This window comes from Oncorhynchus nerka, linkage group LG4, assembly GCF_034236695.1.
Source record: "Oncorhynchus nerka isolate Pitt River linkage group LG4, Oner_Uvic_2.0, whole genome shotgun sequence".
In the NCBI taxonomy this organism is placed as follows: domain Eukaryota; kingdom Metazoa; phylum Chordata; class Actinopteri; order Salmoniformes; family Salmonidae; genus Oncorhynchus; species Oncorhynchus nerka.
This window is the reverse complement of record NC_088399.1, coordinates 5455983-5468309: the sequence shown is the minus strand read 5'-3', so window position 1 is coordinate 5468309 and position 12327 is coordinate 5455983. Positions and strand designations below refer to the sequence as shown.

At 51.4% G+C, this 12327-nt stretch overlaps 1 protein-coding gene across 3 annotated transcripts in view; it reads left to right on the top strand.

Moving 5' to 3' along the window:
* LOC115127348 (FSD1-like protein) overlaps positions 1-12327 on the top strand; it is a 94115-nt gene that overhangs the window by 45477 nt on the left and 36311 nt on the right. For all 3 annotated transcript variants that reach the window (XM_065017169.1, XM_065017170.1, XM_065017168.1), the window contains exons 5-6: positions 6325-6347; positions 8624-8745. In XM_065017169.1, the coding sequence (XP_064873241.1) occupies positions 6325-6347; positions 8624-8745 (145 nt within the window). The remainder of the gene's footprint in view (positions 1-6324; positions 6348-8623; positions 8746-12327) is intronic.

Here is a 12327-nt window from a genome sequence, read left to right as displayed (position 1 = left end):
CCCTGCCTCCTCTACACTCTAACCACTAGGCTACCCTGCCTCCTCTACACTCTAACCACTAGGCTACCTGCCTCCTCTACACTCTAACCACTAGCTACCCTGCTGTCTCTACACTCTAACCACTAGGCTACCCTGCCACCTCTACACTCTAACCACTAGGCTACCTGCCACCTCTACACTCTAACCACTAGGCTACCTGCCACCTCTACACTCTAACCACTAGGCTACCTACCACCTCTACACTCTAACCACTAGGCTACCCTGCCTCCTCTACACTCTAACCACTAGGCTACCCTGCCTCCTCTACACTCTAACCACTAGGCTACCTGCCTCCTCTACACTCTAACCACTAGGCTACCCTGCCTCCTCTACACTCTAACCACTAGGCTACCCTGCCACCTCTACACTCTAACCACTAGGCTACCCTGCCTCCTCTACACTCTAACCACTAGGCTACCCTGCCACCTCTACACTCTAACCACTAGGCTACCCTGCCATCTCTACACTCTAACCACTAGGCTACCTGCCTCCTCTAACCACTAGACTACCTGCCACCTCTACACTCTAACCACTAGGTTACCTACCACCTCTACACTCTAACCACTAGGCTACCCTGCCGCCTCTACACTCTAACCACTAGGCTACCCTGCCACCTCTACACTCTAACCACTAGGCTACCCTGCCTCCTCTACACTCTAACCACTAGGCTACCTACCACCTCTACACTCTAACCACTAGGCTACCCTGCCACCTCTACACTCTAACCACTAGGCTACCTACCACCTCTACACTCTAACCACTAGGCTACCCTGCCACCTCTACACTCTAACCACTAGGCTACCTGCCTCCTCTACACTCTAACCACTAGGCTACCCTGCCGCCTCTACACTCTAACCACTAGGCTACCCTGCCTCCTCTACACTCTAACCACTAGGCTACCTGCCACCTCTACACTCTAACCACTAGGCTACCTGCCACCTCTACACTCTAACCACTAGGCTACCCTGCCGCCTCTACACTCTAACCACTAGGCTACCCTGCCGCCTCTACACTCTAACCACTAGGCTACCTGCCTCCTCTACACTCTAACCACTAGGCTACCCTGCCTCCTCTACACTCTAACCACTAGGCTACCTGCCTCCTCTACACTCTAACCACTAGGCTACCTGCCTCCTCTACACTCTAACCACTAGGCTACCTGCCTCCTCTACACTCTAACCACTAGGCTACCTGCCTCCTCTACACTCTAACCACTAGGCTACCCTGCCACCTCTACACTCTAACCACTAGGCTACCCTGCCGCCTCTACACTCTAACCACTAGGCTACCCTGCCACCTCTACACTCTAACCACTAGGCTACCTACCACCTCTACACTCTAACCACTAGGCTACCTGCCTCCTCTACACTCTAACCACTAGGCTACCCTGCCACCTCTACACTCTAACCACTAGGCTACCCTGCCACCTCTACACTCTAACCACTAGGCTACCCTACCTCCTCTACACTCTAACCACTAGGCTACCTGCCTCCTCTACACTCTAACCACTAGGCTACCCTGCCTCCTCTACACTCTAACCACTAGGCTACCCTGCCACCTCTACACTCTAACCACTAGGCTACCCTGCCTCCTCTACACTCTAACCACTAGGCTACCCTGCCACCTCTACACTCTAACCACTAGGCTACCCTGCCTCCTCTACACTCTAACCACTAGGCTACCCTGCCACCTCTACACTCTAACCACTAGGCTACCCTGCCGCCTCTACACTCTAACCACTAGGCTACCCTGCCTCCTCTACACTCTAACCACTAGGCTACCCTGCCGGCTCTACACTCTAACCACTAGGCTACCCTGCCTCCTCTACACTCTAACCACTAGGCTACCTGCCGCCTCTACACTCTAACCACTAGGCTACCCTGCCACCTCTACACTCTAACCACTAGGCTACCTGCCTCCTCTACACTCTAACCACTAGGCTACCTGCCTCCTCTACACTCTAACCACTAGGCTACCTGCCTCCTCTACACTCTAACCACTAGGCTACCCTGCCACCTCTACACTCTAACCACTAGGCTACCCTGCCACCTCTACACTCTAACCACTAGGCTACCCTGCCACCTCTACACTCTAACCACTAGGCTACCCTGCCACCTCTACACTCTAACCACTAGGCTACCTGCCTCCTCTAACCACTAGACTACCTGCCACCTCTACACTCTAACCACTAGGTTACCTACCACCTCTACACTCTAACCACTAGGCTACCCTGCCGCCTCTACACTCTAACCACTAGGCTACCCTGCCACCTCTACACTCTAACCACTAGGCTACCCTGCCTCCTCTACACTCTAACCACTAGGCTACCTACCACCTCTACACTCTAACCACTAGGCTACCCTGCCACCTCTACACTCTAACCACTAGGCTACCCTGCCACCTCTACACTCTAACCACTAGGCTACCCTACCTCCTCTACACTCTAACCACTAGGCTACCCTACCTCCTCTACACTCTAACCACTAGGCTACCTGCCTCCTCTACACTCTAACCACTAGGCTACCCTGCCTCCTCTACACTCTAACCACTAGGCTACCCTGCCACCTCTACACTCTAACCACTAGGCTACCCTGCCTCCTCTACACTCTAACCACTAGGCTACCCTGCCACCTCTACACTCTAACCACTAGGCTACCCTGCCACCTCTACACTCTAACCACTAGGCTACCTGCCTCCTCTAACCACTAGACTACCTGCCACCTCTACACTCTAACCACTAGGTTACCTACCACCTCTACACTCTAACCACTAGGCTACCCTGCCGCCTCTACACTCTAACCACTAGGCTACCCTGCCACCTCTACACTCTAACCACTAGGCTACCCTGCCTCCTCTACACTCTAACCACTAGGCTACCTACCACCTCTACACTCTAACCACTAGGCTACCCTGCCACCTCTACACTCTAACCACTAGGCTACCCTGCCACCTCTACACTCTAACCACTAGGCTACCCTACCTCCTCTACACTCTAACCACTAGGCTACCCTACCTCCTCTACACTCTAACCACTAGGCTACCCTGCCACCTCTACACTCTAACCACTAGACTACCTGCCACCTCTACACTCTAACCACTAGGCTACCCTACCTCCTCTACACTCTAACCACTAGGCTACCTGCCTCCTCTACACTCTAACCACTAGGCTACCCTACCTCCTCTACACTCTAACCACTAGGCTACCCTGCCTCCTCTACACTCTAACCACTAGGCTACCCTGCCACCTCTACGCTCTAACCACTAGGCTACCCTGCCACCTCTACACTCTAACCACTAGGCTACCTACCACCTCTACACTCTAACCACTAGGCTACCCTGCCTCCTCTACACTCTAACCACTAGGCTACCCTGCCTCCTCTACACTCTAACCACTAGGCTACCCTGCCTCCTCTACACTCTAACCACTAGGCTACCTACCACCTCTACACTCTAACCACTAGTCTACCCTGCCTCCTCTACACTCTAACCACTAGGCTACCCTGCCACCTCTACACTCTAACCACTAGGCTACCTGCCTCCTCTACACTCTAACCACTAGTCTACCCTGCCTCCTCTACACTCTAACCACTAGTCTACCCTGCCTCCTCTACACTCTAACCACTAGTCTACCCTGCCACCTCTACACTCTAACCACTAGTCTACCCTGCCACCTCTACACTCTAACCACTAGTCTACCCTGCCTCCTCTACACTCTAACCACTAGGCTACCTGCCACCTCTACACTCTAACCACTAGTCTACCCTGCCACCTCTACACTCTAACCACTAGTCTACCCTGCCTCCTCTACACTCTAACCACTAGGCTACCTGCCTCCTCTACACTCTAACCACTAGTCTACCCTGCCACCTCTACACTCTAACCACTAGGCTACCCTACCACCTCTACACTCTAACCACTAGGCTACCCTACCTCCTCTACACTCTAACCACTAGTCTACCCTACCTCCTCTACACTCTAACCACTAGTCTACCCTGCCACCTCTACACTCTAACCACTAGGCTACCCTACCACCTCTACACTCTAACCACTAGGCTACCCTACCTCCTCTACACTCTAACCACTAGTCTACCCTGCCACCTCTACACTCTAACCACTAGGCTACCCTACCACCTCTACACTCTAACCACTAGGCTACCCTACCTCCTCTACACTCTAACCACTAGTCTACCCTGCCACCTCTACACTCTAACCACTAGGCTACCCTACCACCTCTACACTCTAACCACTAGGCTACCTACCACCTCTACACTCTAACCACTAGGCTACCCTACCTCCTCTACACTCTAACCACTAGGCTACCCTGCTGTCCCTTTTGTTTTGGACTAGCAAGAAGTTAATTATATTAATCAAGCGTTGAACTGCATCCATCTATTCTGCCAACAATATCTCACTGTACGTCGTGGGATGTCGAGTTAAATAAAAACCTTTTTTCAAAGAGTCTTTATAAAGTTGGTTTTGTAGCATAAACTAGGAATTTTTTACATTTTTGACTGGTATTATGATTGTCTTGTTTATTTAATTTCTGCAAAGTAGTTAAAACGCGGTCAGTTCCACTTCAACTAATGTTTAAATCCAAAGTCATGCTGCTTTTTCTGTGTGATGTTGATCACCATGCTCTACTCAGCTTCCCATCGGGTATGAGTGTGAGGGCACAGCTTCCCATTGGGTATGAGTGTGAGGGCACAGCTTCCCATTGGGTATGAGTGTGAGGGCACAGCTTCCCATCGGGTATGAGTGTGAGGGCCCTGCCTGCCTGCGTGTATGAGTGTGAGGGCACAGCTTCCCATCGGGTATGAGTGTGAGGGCACAGCTTCCCATCGGGTATGAGTGTGAGGGCACAGCTTCCCATTGGGTATGAGTGTGAGGGCACAGCTTCCCATTGGGTATGAGTGTGAGGGCACAGCTTCCCATTGGGTATGAGTGTGAGGGCACAGCTTCCCATCGGGTATGAGTGTGAGGGCACAGCTTCCCATTGGGTATGAGTGTGAGGGCACAGCTTCCCATCGGGTATGAGTGTGAGGGGACAGCTTCCCATCGGGTATGAGTGTGAGGGGACAGCTTCCCATCGGGTATGAGTGTGAGGGCACAGCTTCCCATTGGGTATGAGTGTGAGGGCCCTGCCTGCCTGCGTGTATGAGTGTGAGGGCACAGCTTCCCATCGGGTATGAGTGTGAGGGCACAGCTTCCCATCGGGTATGAGTGTGAGGGCACAGCTTCCCATCGGGTATGAGTGTGAGGGCACAGCTTCCCATCGGGTATGAGTGTGAGGGGACAGCTTCCCAGTGTGAGGGGACAGCTTCCCCATCGGGTATGAGTGTGAGGGGACAGCTTCCCATCGGGTATGAGTGTGAGGGCACAGCTTCCCATCGGGTATGAGTGTGAGGGCACAGCTTCCCATCGGGTATGAGTGTGAGGGGACAGCTTCCCATCGGGTATGAGTGTGAGGGCACAGCTTCCCATTGGGTATGAGTGTGAGGGCACAGCTTCCCATCGGGTATGAGTGTGAGGGCCCTGCCTGCCTGCGTGTATGAGTGTGAGGGCACAGCTTCCCATCGGGTATGAGTGTGAGGGCACAGCTTCCCATCGGGTATGAGTGTGAGGGCACAGCTTCCCATTGGGTACGAGTGTGAGGGCACAGCTTCCCATTGGGCATGAGTGTGAGGGCACAGCTTCCCATTGGGTATGAGTGTGAGGGCACAGCTTCCCATCGGGTATGAGTGTGAGGGCACAGCTTCCCATTGGGTATGAGTGTGAGGGCACAGCTTCCCATTGGGTATGAGTGTGAGGGGACAGCTTCCCATCGGGTATGAGTGTGAGGGGACAGCTTCCCATCGGGTATGAGTGTGAGGGCACAGCTTCCCATTGGGTATGAGTGTGAGGGCCCTGCCTGCCTGCGTGTATGAGTGTGAGGGCACAGCTTCCCATCGGGTATGAGTGTGAGGGCACAGCTTCCCATCGGGTATGAGTGTGAGGGCACAGCTTCCCATCGGGTATGAGTGTGAGGGGACAGCTTCCCATCGGGTATGAGTGTGAGGGGACAGCTTCCCATCGGGTATGAGTGTGAGGGCACAGCTTCCCATCGGGTATGAGTGTGAGGGGACAGCTTCCCATCGGGTATGAGTGTGAGGGCCCTGCCTGCCTGCGTGTCTGTGTCCACTACAGCCACTGTGCAGAACGCTGCTGCATGCCCACCAAACCTGCATGTCTGTACTAACCAACTCTTCTTCTTTCTCCTATACGCTCCTCTCCTCTTCTTCTTCCAAGGCTGCCAAGCAGATCAAAGATAGGTAGGTGTACTCGTCCCTTGTCTAGTCTGTGGACATGTCTGTTATCGGCTGCAGTGAGAAGCCTTGCTTCGTGCATAGTTGAGATAGATAGTTTAGCAGATGTATTTTTGTTCTTTTCATCACTAGTCCGACGTCAGTGAACTGATAGTGACATGTACTTGACCTAAACTACCGTTCAAAAGTTTGGGGTCACTGAGAAATGTCCTTGTTTTTATTAATAAAAAAAAAAAATAATAGCACATTTTTTGTCCATTAAATAACATCAAATTGATCAGAAATACAGTGTAGACATTGTATATGTTGTAAATGACTATTGTAGCTAGAAATGGCAGATTAAAAAAATAAAACATTGAATGGAATATCTTCATAGGCGTACAGAGGCCCATTATCAGCAACCATCACTCCTGTGTTCCAATGGCATGTTGTCTTAGCTAACCCAAGTTTATCATTGTGAAAGAATAATTGATCGTTAGAAAACCCTTTTGCAATTATGTTAGCACAGCTGAAAACTGTTGTTCCGATTAATGAAGAAATAAGACTGGCCTTCTTTAGACTAGTTGAGTATCTGGCACATCAGCATTTGTGGGTTCGATTACAGGCTCAAAATGGCCAGAAACAAAGACCTTTCTTCTGAAACTCGTCAATCTGTTCTTGTTCTGAGAAATGAAGGCTATTCCATGTGAGAAATTACCAAGAAACTGAAGATCTCGTACAATGCTGTGTACTACTCCCTTCACAGAACAGCACAAACTGGCTCTAACCAGAATAGAAAGAGGAGTGGGAGGCCCCGTGCACAACTGAACAAGAGGACAAGTACATTAGAGTGTCTAGTTTGAGAAACAGACGCCTCACAAGTCCTCAACTGGCAGCTTCATTAAATAGTACCCGCAAAACACCAGTCTCAACGTCAACAGTGAAGAGGCGACTGGAACACAGTAGTGATGGTTGCTGATAACGGGCCTCTGTACGACTATGTAGATATTCCATAAAAAAATCTGTCGTTTCCAGCTACAATAGTCATTTACAACATTAACAATGTCTACACTGTATTTCTAATCAATTTGATGTTATTTTAATGGACAAAAAAATGTCAGTTAAAAAAATAAAAAATTTCTAGGTGACCCCAAACCTTTGAATGGTAGTGTTACGTGTTTACATGGTTACATGTCATGTGTGGTTACATGGTTACGTGTTTACATGGTTACGTGTTTACATGGTTACATGTTATATGTCGTTACGTGTTTACATGGTTACGTGTTATGTGTGGTTACATGTTATGTGTGGTTACATGTTTACATGGTTACATGTCATGTGTGGTTACATACGTATGTGTGTTTGCTGTGACTGATCCCAGGTAAGTGATGTGGTGTCTGTGATGTGGTGTCTGTGATGTGGTGTGGTGTGTGTGTCAGCTGGAGGGTGGTCTGAAAGACCCCACACACCAGAACGATGGATAGATGGTACCCGCGCCGCTGTGGTACCCGCGCCGCTGTGGTACCCGCGCCGCTGTGGTACCCGCGCCGCGCCGCTGTGGGTGGTACCCGCGCCGCTGACCAGAATATATTTTGTAGAATCGTCAAAAACAGCGATTGCTCATCGGCAGCCAGAAGGTGTTGCCAATAACACACTGTAGTCACATGGCTTCCTTCTGTCCTCTGTGGTGGTGTTAGTCTCACTGTGCCTTGTCCTCTGTGGTGGTGTTAGTCTCACTGTGCCTTGTCCTCTGTGGTGGTGTTAGTCTCACTGTGCCTTGTCCTCTGTGGTGGTGTTAGTCTCACTGTGCCTTGTCCTCTGTGGTGGTGTTAGTCTCACTGTGCCTTGTCCTCTGTGGTGGTGTTAGTCTCACTGTGCCTTGTCCTCTGTGGTGGTGTTAGTCTCACTGTGCCTTGTCCTCTGTGGTGGTATTAGTCTCACTGTGCCTTGTCCTCTGTGGTGGTGTTAGTCTCACTGTGCCTTGTCCTCTGTGGTGGTATTAGTCTCACTGTGCCTTGTCCTCTGTGGTGGTATTAGTCTCACTGTGCCTTGTCCTCTGTGGTGGTATTAGTCTCACTGTGCCTTGTCCTCTGTGGTGGTGTTAGTCTCACTGTGCCTTGTCCTCTGTTGTGGTATTAGTCTCACTGTGCCTTGTCCTCTGTGGTGGTATTAGTCTCACTGTGCCTTGTCCTCTGTGGTGGTGTTAGTCTCACTGTGCCTTGTCCTCTGTGGTGGTGTTAGTCTCACTGTGCCTTGTCCTCTGTTGTGGTATTAGTCTCACTGTGCTTTGTTCCTCCCTACAGGGTAACCATGGCCTCAGCCTTCAGACTGACCATGAAGCCCAAGGTCACAGACAACATGAACCATCTGATGGTGGACTTTACCCAGGAGAGACAACTTCTCCAGAACCTCAAGTTCCTGCCTGGTACGTGATGAGACTATCCCAAATGACACCCTGTTCCCTATACGGTGCACTACGTTTGATCCCTTGTCAATAGGGCCCTTGGTCACACCGAAACACTCACTTTTTCTTCCTCCCTATGTAGTAGTGCACTACATAAGGAATAGGGCTCTGGTCTATAGTAGTGCACTGTATAGGTTATAGGGCTCTGGTCTATAGTAGTGCACTATATAGGTTATAGGGCTCTGGTCTATAGTAGTGCACTATATAGGTTATAGGGCTCTGGTCTATAGTAGTGCACTATATAGGGAATAGGGCTCTGGTCTAAAGTAGTGCACTATATAGGGAATAGGGCTCTGGTCTAAAGTAGTGCACTATATAGGGAATAGGGCTCTGGTCTAAAGTAGTGCACTATATAGGGAATAGGGCTCTGGTCTAAAGTAGTGCACTATATAGGGAATAGGCCTCTGGTCTAAAGTAGTGCACTATATAGGGAATAGGGCTCTGGTCTAAAGTAGTGCACTATATAGGGAATAGGGCTCTGGTCTAAAGTAGTGCACTGTAGAGGTAATAGGGCTCTGGTCTAAAGTAGTGCACCATATATATTTTTTTAACCTTTATTTAACTAGGCATTTTATTGTACTTTTGATGCATCCCTTTATCATGCATTATTTCTGACATGTATATTCTGTTTGTCAGACTGCCTGTTCAGGGGCAGAACGACAGATTTGTACCTTGTCAGCTCGGGGGTTTGAACTTGCAACCTTTCGGTCTCTGGTCTAAAGTAGTGCACTGTCTTTGGGGTGTTCCTCAGGTGCCTGAGACATAGTGGACCAGGTTGTCCTCAGGTGCCTGAGACATAGTGGACCAGGTTGTCCTCGGGTGCCTGAGACATAGTGGACCAGGTTGTCCTCGGGTGCCTGAGACATAGTGGACCAGGTTGTCCTCGGGTGCCTGAGACATAGTGGACCAGGTTGTCCTCGGGTGCCTGAGACATAGTGGACCAGGTTGTCCTCGGGTGCCTGAGACATAGTGGACCAGGTTGTCCTCGGGTGCCTGAGACATAGTGGACCAGGTTGTCCTCGGGTGCCTGAGACATAGTGGACCAGGTTGTCCTCGGGTGCCTGAGACATAGTGGACCAGGTTGTCCTCGGGTGCCTGAGACATAGTGGACCAGGTTGTCCTCGGGTGCCTGAGACATAGTGGACCAGGTTGTCCTCGGGTGCCTGAGACATAGTGGACCAGGTTGTCCTCGGGTGCCTGAGACATAGTGGACCAGGTTGTCCTCGGGTGCCTGAGACATAGTGGACCAGGTTGTCCTCGGGTGCCTGAGACATAGTGGACCAGGTTGTCCTCGGGTGCCTGAGACATAGTGGACCAGGTTGTCCTCGGGTGCCTGAGACATAGTGGACCAGGTTGTCCTCGGGTGCCTGAGACATAGTGGACCAGGTTGTCCTCGGGTGCCTGAGACATAGTGGACCAGGTTGTCCTCGGGTGCCTGAGACATAGTGGACCAGGTTGTCCTCAGGTGCCTGAGACATAGTGGACCAGGTTGTCCTCAGGTGCCGAATACAACCATGAAATGCTTACAAGCCCTTAACCAACAATGCAGTTCAATAGAGTTAAGAAAAGATTTACTAAACAGACAGACAGACAGATCTCAGTCAGCCAGAGGGAGGAATGGACAGACAGACAGACAGACAGGCAGACAGATCTCAGTCAGCCAGAGGGAGGAATAGACAGACAGACAGACAGACAGACAGACAGACAGACAGACAGACAGACAGACAGACAGACAGACAGACAGACAGACAGACAGATCTCAGTCAGCCAGAGGGAGGAATAGACAGACAGACAGACAGACAGACAGGCAGACAGATCTCAGTCAGCCAGAGGGAGGAATAGACAGACAGACAGACAGACAGACAGACAGACAGACAGACAGACAGATCTCAGTCAGCCAGAGGGAGGAATAGACAGACAGACAGACAGACAGACAGACAGGCAGACAGATCTCAGTCAGCCAGAGGGAGGAATAGACAGACAGACAGACAGACAGAGACAGATCTCAGTCAGCCAGAGGGAGGAATGGACAGACAGACAGACAGACAGACAGACAGATCTCAGTCAGCCAGAGGGAGGAATGGACAGACAGACAGACAGACAGACAGACAGACAGACAGACAGATCTCAGTCAGCCAGAGGGAGGAATAGACAGACAGACAGACAGACAGACAGACAGACAGACAGACAGATCTCAGTCAGCCAGAGGGAGGAATAGACAGACAGACAGACAGACAGACAGACAGGCAGACAGATCTCAGTCAGCCAGAGGGAGGAATAGACAGACAGACAGACAGACAGACAGACAGACAGACAGATCTCAGTCAGCCAGAGGGAGGAATGGACAGACAGCTCATTTATTTTTCTTTCAGAGCAACAGAGCATCAGCTGCCACAACAGTCATCCAACGATTCCCCAGAGACTTTCTCTTGGTGGTCGAATGTAGAGCAGATCTGTCCGGACTGTTTTGTAGATGTTCTAGAGGATTCTAGGACAGCACCAAGCCTCGTCTTTATAGGGTTATGATGACTGGCCCTCCTATTGGAATATTAGGGATTTCTGTGTTGCTCAGATCCAGGATCATCTGACGATGACCCCCCCCTCTTCCCTCTGTGCCATACAGGGTCCCCCCCCCCTCTTCCCGCTGTGCCATACAGGGTCCCTCCCTCCTCTTCCCTCTGTGCCATACAGGGTCCCTCCCTCCTCTTCCCTCTGTGCCATACAGGGTCCCCCCCCCCTCTTCCCTCTGTGCCATACAGGGTCCCCCCCTCCTCTTCCCTCTGTGCCATACAGGGTCCCCCCCTCCTCTTCCCTCTGTGCCATACAGGGCCCCCCCTCTTACATTTACATTTAAGTCATTTAGCAGACGCTCTTATCCAGAGCGACTTACAAATTGGTGCATTCACCTTATGACATCCAGTGGAACAGTAGTGCATCTAAATCTTTTAAGGGGGGGTGAGAGGGATTACTTTATCCTATCCTAGGTATTCCTTAAAGAGGTGGGGTTTCAGGTGTCTCCGGAAGGTGGTGATTGACTCCGCTGTCCTGGCGTCGTGAGGGAGTTTGTTCCACCATTGGGGGGCCAGAGCAGCGAACAGTTTTGACTGGGCTGAGCGGGAACTGTACTTCCTCAGTGGTAGGGAGGCGAGCAGGCCAGAGGTGGATGAACGCAGTGCCATACAGGGTCCCTCTTCCCTCTGTGCCATACAGGGTCCCCCCCTCCTCTTCCCTCTGTGCCATACAGGGTCCCTCCCCCCTCTTCCCTCTGTGCCATACAGGGTCCCTCCTCCTCTTCCCTCTGTGCCATACAGGGTCCCTCCCCCCTCTTCCCGCTGTGCCATACAGGGTCCCTCCCCCCTCTTCCCTCTGTGCCATACAGGGTCCCCTCCCCCTCTTCCCGCTGTGCCATACAGGGTCCCTCCCCCTCTTCCCGCTGTGCCATACAGGGTCCCTCCCCCTCTTCCCTCTGTGCCATACAGGGTCCCTCCCCCTCTTCCCGCTGTGCCATACAGGGTCCCTCCCCCTCTTCCCTCTGTGCCATAC